This window comes from Papaver somniferum, chromosome 1 (genome assembly GCF_003573695.1).
Source record: "Papaver somniferum cultivar HN1 chromosome 1, ASM357369v1, whole genome shotgun sequence".
NCBI classification, from domain to species: Eukaryota; Viridiplantae; Streptophyta; class Magnoliopsida; order Ranunculales; family Papaveraceae; genus Papaver; species Papaver somniferum.
Window position 1 is genome coordinate 95,326,048 of NC_039358.1, and position 15,280 is coordinate 95,341,327.

The 15,280-nt window shown below is 36.4% G+C and overlaps 1 protein-coding gene across 1 annotated transcript; it reads right to left on the minus strand.

Moving 5' to 3' along the window:
* Positions 1–13,560: 13,560 nt before the first annotated feature.
* Positions 13,561–14,568, minus strand: LOC113347780. Its single transcript, XM_026591454.1, has 2 exons — positions 14,318–14,568; positions 13,561–14,182 (listed from the first exon to the last, which is right to left on the minus strand). Exons 1-2 carry the CDS (start codon positions 14,566–14,568, stop codon positions 13,561–13,563), a joined length of 873 nt encoding a protein of 290 aa, XP_026447239.1.
* Positions 14,569–15,280: the final 712 nt, after the last annotated feature.

Below are 15,280 nucleotides of genomic sequence, written 5' to 3' on the forward strand. Positions count from 1 at the left end.
TTGTTTTAGGGGTGTAAATGTGTTTTTTTTGTTTTCTTTTTACAAAACTAGTCATAAAAAACCAAGGTGATCAAACTTGTGGTACAAAAATCTCATTCAAATGTTGGGATCCATTAAAACTCCATCGTAAACAAAATTGATACAAAAATCTCAAATTTTTAAAAATTGATTCAAAAACTCCAATTTTAAATGTTGGTTTCATCAAATTTTATTTCATTTAAATTTGAGGGTTTTGTGTTAATTTTGTTTTGATGGGGTTTTTGTGTTACTTTTGTTTTGATGGGTTTTTTGTGGAAGGATGGTGACACCTCTGGGGTTATAACTCGCGGACCGTTCTTTTTTATGGTTCTTTTAAACTTAATTACCAAATACCCCTTCCGAAGTCATTTTCATACGGTACGGTACCGATAATCATATCCGAAAGTGCCCGATTGGATGTGATTGATTCCTGTGAAAGACAAATATCCAAAGAGATACTCCCTCCGTCCCTAATAAAATGACCTAGTTGTAATTTGCACAAATTTTAAGGCAAGGAGGAAAGTTGAGTATATTTAACTATTTTTTACAATTATATCTTTATGGGCAATAATTAGTAAAATTTAGAAACGATTTATCTCTTAAACTATACCACGGTTTTTTATAAACTTTATACCGTTGAAAAGCATTTTAAAACACATACGCAACGAATATAAACATGACTATCAAATTATACATATTTCTTATAGAAAAAAATAATCAATTAAAAGGATAGTTTTAGAAATATCCCTTGATTAGCGAAATAGGTCATCCATTTATGGGACAAAGTTTAAAACCAAGTAGGTCATCTTATTAGGGACGGAGGGAGTATATAAATAGTGCGACACGAGGAAAGAAATAGAGAAAGTAGAGAGAAAAGAAGAATTCTTATTAATGTGTGTAGAAAAGGGAGTATACAACCTCTATTTATATAGGCTAGACACAAGGGCATCCCGGTAATAAACGGGATTTACCCTAGATGTTATTAACATAAATAAACGTTTATACCACTCCCCCTGATGACCACTGTGTCTAAGTCACAAAAATATATCAGGAAAATCAATAGAGAAAAAACCTGAAATGTGTGAGACTCAGAACAGTGTTGGACACGCATATGCTGCCTCATTAAAACCTTGACAAGTAAACCCAGTGGGACAAACCTTGACGAAGGAAAGAGTACAGCGCGTTTAAGTCCTAATGTTGCTCCCCCTGATGGATACTTCAGCGAAATCTTGGCCTACAAATCTTTAAGTCGACGCATTCCAATCTTGTGAACTAATTTCTTGAATGTAGAAGTTGGTAACGCCTTAGTGAAGAGGTCTGCTAGATTGTGATTTGAACATACTTGTTGGATATCAATTTCACCATCATTTTGTAGATCATGTGAGGAGAAGAACTTCGGACTGATGTGCTTTATTCGATCACCTTTGATGAATCCTTCCTTTAGTTGTGCAATACGAGCAGTATTGTCTTCGTATAATATTGTTGGTGAATCTTTAGTTGAAGGAAGTCCACATGATTCTTGAATATGATGTATTGCTGACCTTAACCAGACGCTCTCACGGCTTGCTTCATGGATTGCTATTAGAACAAGTCTTATGGTGGAATCCAAACTATTCCAAGTGTGGAAAAACCATGGAATGTCAAGTCTAGTGGCTTCCAAGTTGGGGTCTTCCACAGAAAATCCAAGCAAGGTTTCACGATTTCGTGGAAGGGTTTGTGAAATCCATCTGAACGCCAATAAGAATAACGTTAAACGTTAATAAGAATACCGCTAAAAAAACGCCATTAAGAATTGTGTGTGTTTTTTTATCCGTAGATTTAAAATGAGTTGTTGAAATCTAACGGCTGAGAAAAAAGCTCCATTCTTAATAGCATTTTTTTAGCTCCATTCTTAATTGCGTTTTTTTAGATCCATTAAGAATAGCGTTTCTACTATTCAACCATTACACTTGCGCTTCCATCCACAGTTCCAAGTGCTGAGGTGGCGTGGAAGATGGATGGATTCCACCATAAGACTTGCTCTAGTTCATAATGATTTGTAGATGTAGCTGAAATTGTTTGCTTCACTGACCGCCAAGATATAATTGTATCCCCATAAGTAAACAAATACCCAGTTTGTGATCGTCATTTGTGTGGATCTGAAAGATAATCTGCATCTATGTACCCAATTAGTTTTGATTTAGATTTATAAGCCTAAATCAATAGTGCCACGAAGATAACGTAATAAGTGCTTGATTCCATTCCAATGTCTTCGAGTTGGAGCAGAGCTGTATCTAGCTAACAGATTAACTGAAATGCAATATCTGGCCTTGTGCAATTTGCAAGATACATAAGAGCACCAATTGCACTTAGATATGCAACTTCGGGCCAAGAAGTTTTTCACCATCTTCTTTAGGTCGAAATGGGTCTTTATTCACGTCAAGTGATCTCACAACCATAGGGGGACTCAGTGGATGTGCTTTGTCCATATAAAATCGTTTTAAGATTTTTTCTGTGTAAGTAGATTGATGGAAAAATATCCCATTTGAGACATGCCCAATTTTTAAACCAAAACAATACTTATTTTTACCAAGATCTTTCATCTCAAATTTCTTCTGCAAGTAAGCAGCAGTTTCACTGAGTTCTTTTATAGTTCCAAAAATTTTAGATCATCAATGTATACTGCAATAATAGCAAACCCAGAATTGGATTTTTTTAATGAAAACAATGGACAAATAGCATTATTAGTATATCCCTCTTTCAGTAAATATTCACTAAGGCGATTATAGCACATTCTTCCAGATTGCTTTAGTCCATATAAAGCTCTTTGAAGTTTTATTGAGTATACACTATGATCTTTGGACTTGTCTGCTTCAGGCATATGAAATCCCTCGGTAAGTTTCATATAAATGTCACTATCAAGTGACCCATAAAGATAAGTTGTAACTACATCTATAAGACGCATTTCAAGCTTCTATGAAGCTTCCAAACTAATAAGAAACCGAAATGTGGTGGCATCCATCACTAGAGAATAAGTTTCTTGATAATCAATACCTGGTCTTTGTGAAAAACCTTGTGCAACGAGTCGAGCTTTATATCTCACAATTTCATTTTTCTCGTTACGTTTTCGTACGAATACCCATTTGTATCCCACAACTTTTACATTTTCAGGAGTTACAACAACAGGACCAAGGACTCCACGTTTTACTAATGAGTTGTACTCTGCTTGGATTGCAACCTCCCACTTAGGCCAATCTTTTCTACGACGACATTCTTTGATAGATTATGGTTCAGGATCATCAATATTTTCAATGACATCCAAATCAACTGTAAAAGCAAATTTACTATCAGGAATAATTATATTCTTATCCCAGTTTTGTCTTGTACCAACATAGTTTATAGAGATCTCATTGTTTTGAGGTTCATGTGCCTCTTCAGGTGCAACTTGTGTATCAGTATTTGATTGCTCAATCAATGTTTCAGAGAGAATGGCTTTTCCGGAATGCCAACTATTGATCTCTTTCTTCGCGGAACTAAATCCTTTGCACCAAGAGGTCTTCCACGCTTTAAGTATATCGTTGAATGATTATCATGATGTCCTTCTGGGATACTTACTCTCGCAGGAGTATTTGCAGCAGGTATATGTGATTTTGTTACCTTACTTGTATCAGTAGGTTTGCAATATTTTGTAACTGTATGATTCTTTGAACCTCAAGTTCACATTGTTTTGTACGAGGATCAAAGTGTGCTAGTGATGGTGTATTCCATGAAATTTCACGGCGTTCCTCAAGTTTTGGCTTATCCCCCCCTAACGACGGGAAATTTGATTCGTCAAATTGGAAATCAGCAAATCTTTCTTTTAAAACGTCTCCTATTTGAGGTTCTAAATGTCGAATGATAGATGGAGAGTCATAGCCAACATATATGCCGAGTCTACGTTGAGGACCCATTTTCGCTCTCTGTGGTGGAGCAATGCGAACATACACAGCACAACTAAAAGTTCGAAGATGAGATATATTTGGTTGATGCCCATATACGAGTTGTACAGGTGAGTATTTTTGATAGTTGGTTGGTCTTATACGGACCAATGCTGCAGCATGTAATATTGCATGACCCCATGTTGAAAATGGCAAGTTAGACCTTAAGATTAATGGTCGGATGATGTGGTTTTTATGTTGTTTGTAAAGTGGTAAGAAAAGTATCTTTCACTCAGACTTGTGAAGATTTTGTTTTTGATTCAAATAAAACTAGAAAACTCAATTGAAGTTGTTATCAAGATTATAAAAAGCACCAAGACTCATGATTCAACCATTGACCAATTAAGTGATTCAATCTAATCAATATTCATGCAATTCTTTGCGTTTAAAGTGATTCTAATTTATTGCCTCTAGTAGATTTTCGAAGTAACAATTGTAACCATCAAGCATGAAACATCAAAAGTCTTAAACTAAGCATGCTCCATCAAAACGAATCACAATCATTCAATAAAAATCAATTTTCCAATATTAGTTTCATGCAAATAATCATAAAAGAAATTGCAAAAATTAATTAAAATAGAAATATACCACTTTTCATGGAACAATGCCTTCCTCCGCCGCCTCAGCTAAGGGGTTTAGATCCTCATGTTATTCACGTGCTCAAAATAAGTGTTCATAGCTCAAAAGGGTGAAAGACAAGAGAAAAATAATAAAGCAGTGTGTTTGTAACAAATATAATTGTTACAGAGAACCCTAACAGAACTGTTACGAACTCTTAATAATTGTTACAAGAATTGTGACAAAAGGTATGGAATTTGAAATTAAAGGCCACGGATCTGCGACTTTCTTTTACTGTTGTTCAGTATTCTTCTTCCTCCTCTTTTATGCAAGTTGTGAAATCGTCTCTGCAACCTCCTAAACTTCTCTGCAACTACCCCTAGGGTTGTGTGATAACTTCTGTGACTCGACCCAACCTTTATATAGCCAACAAGTCCCAAAGTACCCCGAGAAATCTTCTTTTCTTTCATCAAAAGTCTCAGACTTTTATTTTTGTTATCTCGATCTTCTCACGCGTATTTGAGCTATCCAATATTTCCAAACCAGCATAAACCAACTACAGATAGAGCTTTCTTCCTTTAATACTACATGTATCTGCCAAATATAGTCAAAGAAAATCTGAAACTTTCTTAACCTCTGTTTCACTTGAAACCGAGAATATATCCCTGTTTTTTCGAATCTGGGACTTATATCTATCTTGTTTTATCTAAACAGGCTTAAACCAATCCATCTCGACAACCAAATCCGAGAAGAATATGCTGAAATCAAGCCCAGAAGATTACGCAACAAACCGTGAACTCCACACCTCTGTTTCCTTCTAACTCCAGTTTTAGCCAATTTGGGTTCAATCAAACGACTATACCAGGCCTGTTTTGGCCTAATAAATAAACCTAATCAATTTCAGCCTTTTAGTCTCTCTCAAACTCGATCAAATCTCGCCTGAAAATCACATCGCAAAACTGAATTTTGAATTCAGTATTCCCGCCAAAATCTGTCCGATTCCGTGAAGAAGAAAAGGGGGTGCCCTTAGCGACGTATGTGGTGCGAATAACAATTGTCTTGGGGTGCCCTGGTGGCTCTTATCCAAATTGTGGGTGGCAAAATAACTTCCTCCGGGTGCCTTTAACAGCTTTTCGAGCTGATTTTTCCAAAAATGTTATTGGCCAAAAATACCTACACACACATAAAACACCATAATAAGTACAAAATGAGGACTATCAATATATAAAATCGAGACAAAGTAGACACAAAAATGTGTCTATCAAATACCCCCAAACTTATTATTTGCTAGTCCTCGAGCAAAACTAAAATAGAAAATAAAATCCTAACTCAGTGTCGCAGGCATCGTCGATTGCACTTAGCATGTGCAACAAGCCTTTAAACCCCTAGGTGGCCCTAGTGGCCGAGTTATAGTCTCGGGAGGGCTTACCAGAGATATACCCACAAAACCTTTACTACAGACCCTAGCTATCTATGCGGAACCTTGAAAGGCACTAAAGAATCTCCTTGGTTGGCATACTTATTGACTACAGGAGGAAGTACCCTAATGCGAGATTCCAATTGTTGTACGCGAGTTTGCACCCACATACTAAAATTCATATATAAGTGACAGATCTCTACTCAGATATTCGCACTATGGACATCAATATCCGGAGTCAACAAATCACATGGATAGATTAAGAGATGGATATATAGAAAAACATAGATGGTTTTGATGTTGACTAGGTGAACGATGTTTCTCATATATGTCTGAAGGCCACTGCCAAAATGAACTTATCCTAATGGATAGAGATACTAGTCTGACTAATATCAACACAACTGGCATATACAAGGGAACCAGTGGTCTATAATCCTAACTCTAGGTCAACACAACTGGCATATACAAGGGTACCAGTGGTCGACTTTATTGAATTTATTTCGGTTGGTCGGGTTTCTGGTCTCAATTTCTCTTTTCTTTTTTTTTTTGTCTCAATCACTCTATTTCACCCTATCAGTGGTAACAACTTGATTCGTGAGCCCCACCTAATCACTTAGAGAAACATATTTTAAAAAGAAAACAAAATAAAAACAGAAGTGAAAAGGACTCAACGAGATTTGGCGAAACTGCCATGTTATTTCTAACACCTGAGCTCTGTGCTTTTATGAATAGATTCTTTAGATGTTTCCATCTAATCAGATTGGTTCCTCAACTCCTACAACCAAGATGCTTCCATCCACTTAGATTAGTTAGTGCCATCCTTAATAAGCATGAATTTCTAGGCTCTGGAGTTTATTTATTACAACTAAAACTAACAAAAAGTTTCTTCCGCACCCCCAAACTTAAATCTAACATTGTCCTCAATGTTCTAAAGATAAAATTAAAAACATGAACAAGGAGAAACTGTTACCATTTGAAGTAAAAGAGTTAAGAAAAGATATTACCTTGTCGTGTGAGTATGGGATACCTCCCAAGAAGTGCTAAGTTTAAAGTCTTCAGCCAGACGTTAAATACCACAAATGACAAATTACCTTTCAAATCATATATCAATAGTCGAAATAATTGTGGATCAACAAAACCAAATAAAATTGCCACAATTATGAGACAACAACACTGGATTAGAAAAATGAACATACATAGCACAACCTGATCAAATACTTCTTGCAAGACAACTGCGTTTTTCTGCGGCGTCCACTTGGGCTTCATACGAGTGTCTTGAAAAATATATTCATCCGAACAACGGGTCTCTAATGAATGAATTTCCTCGTGGACAGTATCAGGAGGATCAGGTTGGGGAGTCGGACTCAGGTAATACCTCAGGTGCACTAGGCTCGAGTCCCAAGTTAGGGACTTCTAATAGGGATACTTGAGCATTACTACCCCCAAACTTAGAATTTTGGGTGTCTCTAGATAGACTTGTCACAATATTCCTAATTTTTAGACCATCAGGTTCCTGAAAAAGGTCGATTGCTTTCTCTAAACTATAATCAGGTGGTTCATCCTCTAAATGCATTTGAGGCATACAAACTGTAGGATTATGTGTTTCACAACCTCTATGGTTAACCCTAATGTTTCCCTACTGTCTTGAAGCACCATTTCTGGCCTACTCTCCTGATAGGAAGGTATATTCACAGGAAAAGTCTCAGGTGACCCTAAATGCTCTTCAGGCTCTTCCAAATAAGGGATTAAGGTAGATTCGAAAGCTAGTAATGGTTTGAAACTATCTTTCCATCTATCAATGTCTAACATAGGAATAAAATCCAACAGAGCATTTACTTGTTCAATGTTGATATCATCGTCGAAATTCATGCTAAAATGGGCTAGACAACTTTCTAATGGATCTTCCGATATGATGTTTGGTAATGACTCCTGAATTAAGGTTCCTATCATGTTCACCTCTTAAATGCATGTGTCATCTAGCTCAGAAGGTAGCTTATTTACATTAAAAATATTCAGTTCAATAGTCATATTACCAAAGGATAAATTCATGATACCATTTCGACAGTTAATGATCGCATTAGATGTAGCTAAAAATGGGCGACCTAAGATCACAGGTATCTGGTTTTCTGGGTCAGGGACATGTTGGGTATGTAAGACCACGAAATCCACAGGATAAATAAACTTGTCGACCTCAATAAGAACATCCTCTATCATAACAGACCTATCAGCTAACTGCAGTGTTATCTTGGTAGGTTTCAATCCACTGAGCCCTAGATGTAAGTACACATGGTACGGTAGTAAGTTCACACTGGCTCCTAAGTCAAGTAAAGCTTTCTCTACCCTGTGTTTTCCTATTGTGCAAGCAATGGTAGGGGCACCTGGGTCTTTATACTTAGGAGTTGTGTATTCTGAATGATTGAACTTACATGACTAGCTAAAAAGGCTTTTTTAGGGACACTAAGCTTGCGCTTTCGCGTACACATATCTTTAAGGAACTTGGCATAAGCCGGCAGTTGCCTAATTTCTTATAGTAAAGGAAGGTTTATGGTAACTTTCTTAAAAACCTCCATTATGTCATTAAAGTTGGATTCACTCTTTGTTGGTACTAGTAGCTGTGGAAATGGGGCTCTAGGCATAAAATAGGGCCTCTCAGGAGCCGAATTGGCATCATCAGAAACTTTATCAGTCTCCTCATCTATGGATTGTCCTGAGGGGTGAACTACAGTATGCTCACTATCGGGCATGGTTACCTTGTTGTCTACAACTTTACCATTCCTAAGGGTTCCAATAGCATTCAATTGATGTGATGGTTTTGCACCTACTTCATGAACTCCTCTAGGGTTGGGTTGTGTTTGACTAGGAAACCTACCTTTTTCTCTCAAAGACTCATTTATCAAACTAACTTGGGTTTTTAACTCGGAAATAGCCTGAGAATTATCCTGGACCATCTTTTTATTTTCATCTAAACCTTGTATCATTGATTGGTGAAACATTGCAGTTTGTTGAGTTAACAAGGCGAGAGATTCCTCTAGACTTAAAATTTTCTTATCGGATTGATTCTGAAACTGAGCTGGTCCTGAAGGATTCTTAGTATAACCAAAACCTGGGGGGAACATCAGAATTACTAAACTGACCTTGACTCTGGCCCTTAGACCAAGAAAGGTTCAGATGGTTTCTCCAACCAGGGTTATAGGTTTCTGAATATGGGTCAGATTTCTGACGGTTATCAAATCTAGTGTTATTATAAAGAGCATTGGCTTGCTCTTCAATATTCCGGCCTTCCCAAAAAGGCTCAATTCTACCACTAGTGTGACCCACTTCTAAAGCTTCTAACCTTTTTTCTATAGCAGCAATTTTGGCATCTGATTCATAACCTTCTACCCTATTAATGTTTCCTCTACCTAGAAGAATTGTTTTCTGGGGTTCCCTACTGTTTTCCCATTGCTGGGTTTTTTCGACGATTTCATTCAAATATGTCATCGCATCATCAACTGTTTGGTTTTCAAACCCACATGTACACATAGATTCTACTGTGGTTGTAGTGGAATAATCTAAACCCTCATAAAGGATCTGAACTAGCCTAACCTTTTCTAATCCATGATGAGGACACTGGCTAATAAATCATTGAACCTTTCCAAATACCTATACAAAGATTCTACCTCTTATTGTGAAAATGTGCATATTTGCGCCCTAATAGACGATGTTTTGTGTCTAGGGAAAAACTTATTGAAAAAGGCAAATGTAAGTTGTTCATATGTTTCGATTGACTCGGAAGCCAAACTATATAGCCACGATTTGGCTTTATCTTTTAGGGAAAATGGGAATAACCTAAGTTTCAAAGCATCATCATCAAGGTTTCTAATTCATAGGGTACTACAAATTTCCTCAAAATCTCTAACATGGTAATAGGGGTTTTCATTTTCTTTCCCTAAAAAGATTGGGAGCATCTGTAAGGTCCCAGGTTTCAGTTCATAGGTTGTCTCCATTTCAGCTAACTTGATACACGAAGGACGAGTGGTCCTAGTAGGATTCAGCAAAGTTTTCAAAGTTGCAATTTCTGGCACTATTGGAGTAATAGGCTTCTCACCAAAAGGACGTTCAAAAATAGGTTGTCCAAGAATAGGGGTTTCTAAATTAAGGTAATCAAGATCCTTGTTTCCTAATATAGAACCACTAGGGTTTTCTTTAACAAACCGACCAAATGCGTCTCTTTTACGTTCAGGCATACACAAAAATTTGTACACATGCAAATGTTGGGATCGCTAATTTAGGTAAGCTTGGGTTACCTACAACAAAATATACCCAAAGGTACGAGGCTGAGGCTTGTGGTGTTTCGGGTGATAACGCCCAGAGGGTTCACCTTACTTAACCACTTGTTTTCCTAAAATCGGTGCCGGAAGAGAATGCAATTGGTGTGTGCGTGTTTTTTTTTAATAAATAAAATAATAAAAAAAATAAACAAACAATAAAATAAAATTACAAATCCAAAAAGGAAATAAAGAAACTAACAAAAATAAAAGTCCAAATAATATCTTCGGTTTCCTCCTTTTTTTTGGCAAGTTCAACTTTCCACCTTTAGCTTTGAGTCAATCCTACACAACAAAAACAAAAATACCAAAGACGTAAAATAGAACAAAAAATCTAAAAAATAATAAAAATAAAAATACAAAACCTAAAAAAAAAAACTAAAACCTAAACCTAAATACAAGTCCGCGTCGGCGGCGCCAAAAATTGATGTGGTTTTTATATTGTTTGTAAAGTGGTAAGAAAAGTATCGTTCACTCAGACTTGTGAAGATTTTGTTTTTGATTCAAATAAAACTAGAAAACTCAATTGAATTTGTTATCAAGATTATAAAAAGAACCAAGACTCAGGATTCCGCCATTGACCAATTAAGTGATTCAATCTAATCAATATTCATGCAATTCTTTGCGTTTAAAGTGATTCTAATTTATTGCCTCTAGTAGATTTTCGAAGTAACAATTGTAAACATCAAGCATGAAACATCAAAAGTCTTAAACTAAGCATGCTCCATCAAAACGAATCACAATCATTAAATAAAAATCAATTTTCCAATATTAGTTCCATGCAAATAATCATAAAAGAAATTTCAAAAAATAATTAAAATAGAAATATACCACTTTTCATGGAACAATGGCTTCCTCCGTCGCCTCAGCTAAGGGGTTTAGCTCCTCATGTTATTCACGTGCTCAAAATAGGTGTTCATAGCTCAAAAGGGTGAAAGACAAGAGAAAACTAATAAAGCAGTGTGTTTGTAACAAATATAATTGTTACAGAAGACACTGTTACATAGAACCCTAACAGAACTGTTACGAACTCTTAATAATTGTTACAATAATCGTGACAAAAGGTATGGAATTTGAAATTAAAGGCCACGGATATTGCGACTTTCTTTTACTGCTATTATGTGTTATTCTTCCTCCTCTTCTATGCAAGTTGTGAAATCGTCTCTGCAACCTCCTAAACTTCTCTGCAACTACCCCTAGGGTTGTGTGATACCTTGTGTGACTCGACCTAACCTTTATATAGCCAACAAATCCCGAAGTACCCCGAGAAATCTTCTTTTCTTTCATCAAAAGTCTCAGACTTTTATTTTTGTTATCTCGATCTTCTCACGCGTATTTGATCTATCCAATATTTCCAAACCAATAGAAACCAACTACAGATAGAGCTTTCTTCCCTTAATACTACACGTATCTGCCAAATATAGTCAAAGAAAATCTGAAACTTTCTTAACCTATGCTTTGCTTGAAACCGAGAATATATCCCTGTTTTTTCGAATCTGGGACTTATAGTTATCCTGTTTTATCTAAACAGGCTTAAACCAATCCAACTCGACAATCAAATCCGAGAAGAATATGCTGAAATCAAGCCTAGAAGATTACACAGCAAACCGTGAACTCCACACCTATGTTTCCTTTTAACTCGAGTTCTAGACAATTTGGGTTCAATCAAACGACTATACCAGGCCTGTTTTGGCCTAAGAAATAAACCCAATCAATTTCAGCCTTTTAGTCTTTCTCAAACTCGATCAAAGCTCGCCTGAAAATCACATCGCAAAAATGAATTTTGAATTCAGTTTTTCCCGCCAAAATCTGTTCAATTCCGTGAAGAAGAAAAGGGGGTGCCCTTAGCGACGTCTGGGGCGCGAATAAAAATTGTCTTGGGGTGCCCTGGGGTGGCCCTTATCCAAATTGTGGGTGCCAAAATAACTTCCTTTGGGGTGCCTTTAACAACTTTTTGAGCTGATTTTTCCAAAAATGTTATTGGCCAAAAATACACACACACACATAAAACACCATAATAAGTACAAAAATGAGCACTATCAATATATAAAATCGAGACAAAGTAGACACAAAAATGTGTCTATCATCGGGCAATCAATTGTAAGCGCTTGATAAATGATTCCGCTAAGCCATTTTGAGTGTGCACGTGAGCGATGGAGTGTTCGACGTCAATGTCAATTTACATGCAATAATCATTAAATATTTTAGAGGTAAATTCACCAGCATTATCACGACGAATAGTTTTAATAGGAAAATCTGGAAACTGAGCTCGTAGCTTAATAATTGGTACAAGAAGTCTTGCAAATGCAACAGTACAAGTCGAAAGTAAGCAAACATGTGACCATCGTATTGAAGCATCAATAAGAACGATAAAATAACGAAATGGTCCACACGAAGGGTGAATTGGTCCACATATCACCTTGAATTCGTTGCAGAAAATTAGGTGATTAAATGCCAACTTTCATCAATGATGGCCTAATAATCAATTTTCCTTGATAACAAGCTATACATGGACAATCATTAAATGATAAGACTTTTAGTCTATTTATAGGATGTCCATATGAGTTTTAAATAACTCGATGCATCATAGTTGATCCCTGATGACCCAGACGGTCATGCCAAAGTTTTAGAACACTGGGATCAGAAGTCTTAGGATGACTCACAAGATGTGATTCAATTAGGATAGTGTGATATAATCCAGAAGATATAGATGGAAGCTTTTCTAGGACTTGTTTCTTACCTGAGACAATGGCATTAATGCAAAGATACTCTTTCTTAGCGTCGTTTGTTGTCTCAATATGATACCCATTAAGACGAATGTCTTTAAAACTCAATAAGTTGCGTTTAGATCTTGTTGAAAATAAGGCATCTTGGACATGGATTTTTGTACCATTAGGGAGCATTATCGATGCTTTTCCATGTCCCTCAACAAGATTAAAAGTCCATGAAATTGTAGTAACATTGGTCGTAGCAAACGTTAAATGGGGGAAAAACCTTTTGTTATGAAAAATTGTGTGCGTTGTTGCACTGTCAACAAGACATATATCTTCATCACTTGTTTTTCGCTTTTCATTAGCAATATCCATGTCCCTTTAGAAAAATAAAGACAATAATATAAGTTATGGATGATAAATACTAAGAAAATAATTTCATTACTAAAGAGAATTTCAATAACTAATACATTAAAATCAACTGCCTAAAAGAAAAACAATCTCTAAAAAAAAATATGACAAAACATTGTCACTTATTCAAACCAAAATACTACTCAATCTACTAAAAAGAACTGATCATAAAACAGATAAACTCAGATATCCTTGAGGAAGGAATCCATGTCTTCAATCTCATTTTCATCATTCTTGAAGTCAGAAATATCAAGATGGGCAATATCCATTGGTATGTCATATTGGGAAAAATTGGTTTCAGCCTTCTTTTCCTTTTGTTTAATAGACGCCTGATAAAGATCAACAAGGTGCCTTGCAGTACGACAAACATTTGCCCAGTGCCTTGGTGAACCACAATGGCGACAGACAGATTCATAGCGCTTTGAATGGCTTCGTGAGCTTTCGCCTTTGTGTTTTGGGAACACATTGTTCTTCCCCTTCCGATGATAGGAATTATTATCAGCCTTCTTCTTGTTGTTGGGCTTTTCAGGACCTAACCAACGTCCGTGTCCTTTCCCACGGCTTTTAGGAGCATTGCTACGACTTTCTGTAGCGTTCATCTCTAGAGCAACTGTTGAACCTGTTGGGTGGATTTGATGGTTCTTGAGTAATAACTCATTATTCTGCTCAGCTACTAGAAGGCAAGAGATAAGATCGGAGTATTTCTTAAACTGACTTTCACGATATTGTTGTTGAAGCAAAATGTTTGAAGCATGAAAGGTGGAGTAAGTCTTCTCCAAAAGATCAGCATCAGTAATAGTTTCACTGCATAGTTTTAAGCGAGAGACAATCTGAAATAAAGCCGAGTTATATTCACTTACGCTTTTAAAATCTTGTAAGCGGAGGTGCATCTACTCATATCTAGCTCTTGGAAGGATGACCGTTTTTTAATGGTCAAACCTATCCTTCAGCTCTGTCCACATAGTGTACGGGTTTTTCATCGTAAGATACTGGGACTTCAAAGATTCGTCTAAGTGATGACGAATAAAAATTAATGCTTTTGAGCGATATTCTTGGGACTCCTTATTGTCCTTAGTAATAGTCTTATCAAGTGAGCTAGCACCCAGATGTACCTCTGCATCTAGAACCCAAGACAAATAATTCTTGCCGGATATGTCAAGGATTTTGAAGTTCACCTTTGAAAGAGACATGATCTGAATATTAATAAAATAAATGATGATCAATAATTTATATATATATATATATATATATAATTAGTGAAACTAAAAATAAAAAATAAAACTCCTAATACAGTATACAGGAGAAAAATAAAGAAATAACTATTGGTTAGACGACATAGCCAGACATGACCAATAGGAGAAAAATAAAGAAATAACTATTGGTTAGACGGCATAGCCACACATGACCAATAGGAGAAAAATAAAGAAATGACTATTGGTTAGACGGCATAGCCAGACCTGACTAATAATTAATTAAAGTGCGGTAAGAGAAGATACATAACTTACAGAGAGAACCGGTAAAGGAAAAAAAATTGTGATAATATAAAAACATTAATTGTAATATATTATTATGGATACTAGAGTTCCCTTCTGTTTGTGGGTGAAAACTGTTTCTGCTGATTTCGGTAATTTCGTGTGAGTGCGGGTGAGAAACAAATCTAAACCCAAAACAATGTACTGCACGGGAGTACTTTTGATTCGAGAGATCAATCTGTACAATCCTGGACTAAACCAAGAAATGGTCGTTCCATGCTTGCTTCGGTCACAAAGTGAAGGAGAACGGTTGGTCTTAGGGAGGGAAGCGAAGAAAGTGTTGAGGCCAGAGTAGTTGATTCTGGAAGTGTGGGTGTTTTGCGACTTGTGTCCGAAAGTTGAACTAGTGAGCTGAATGGAAATCTACCAG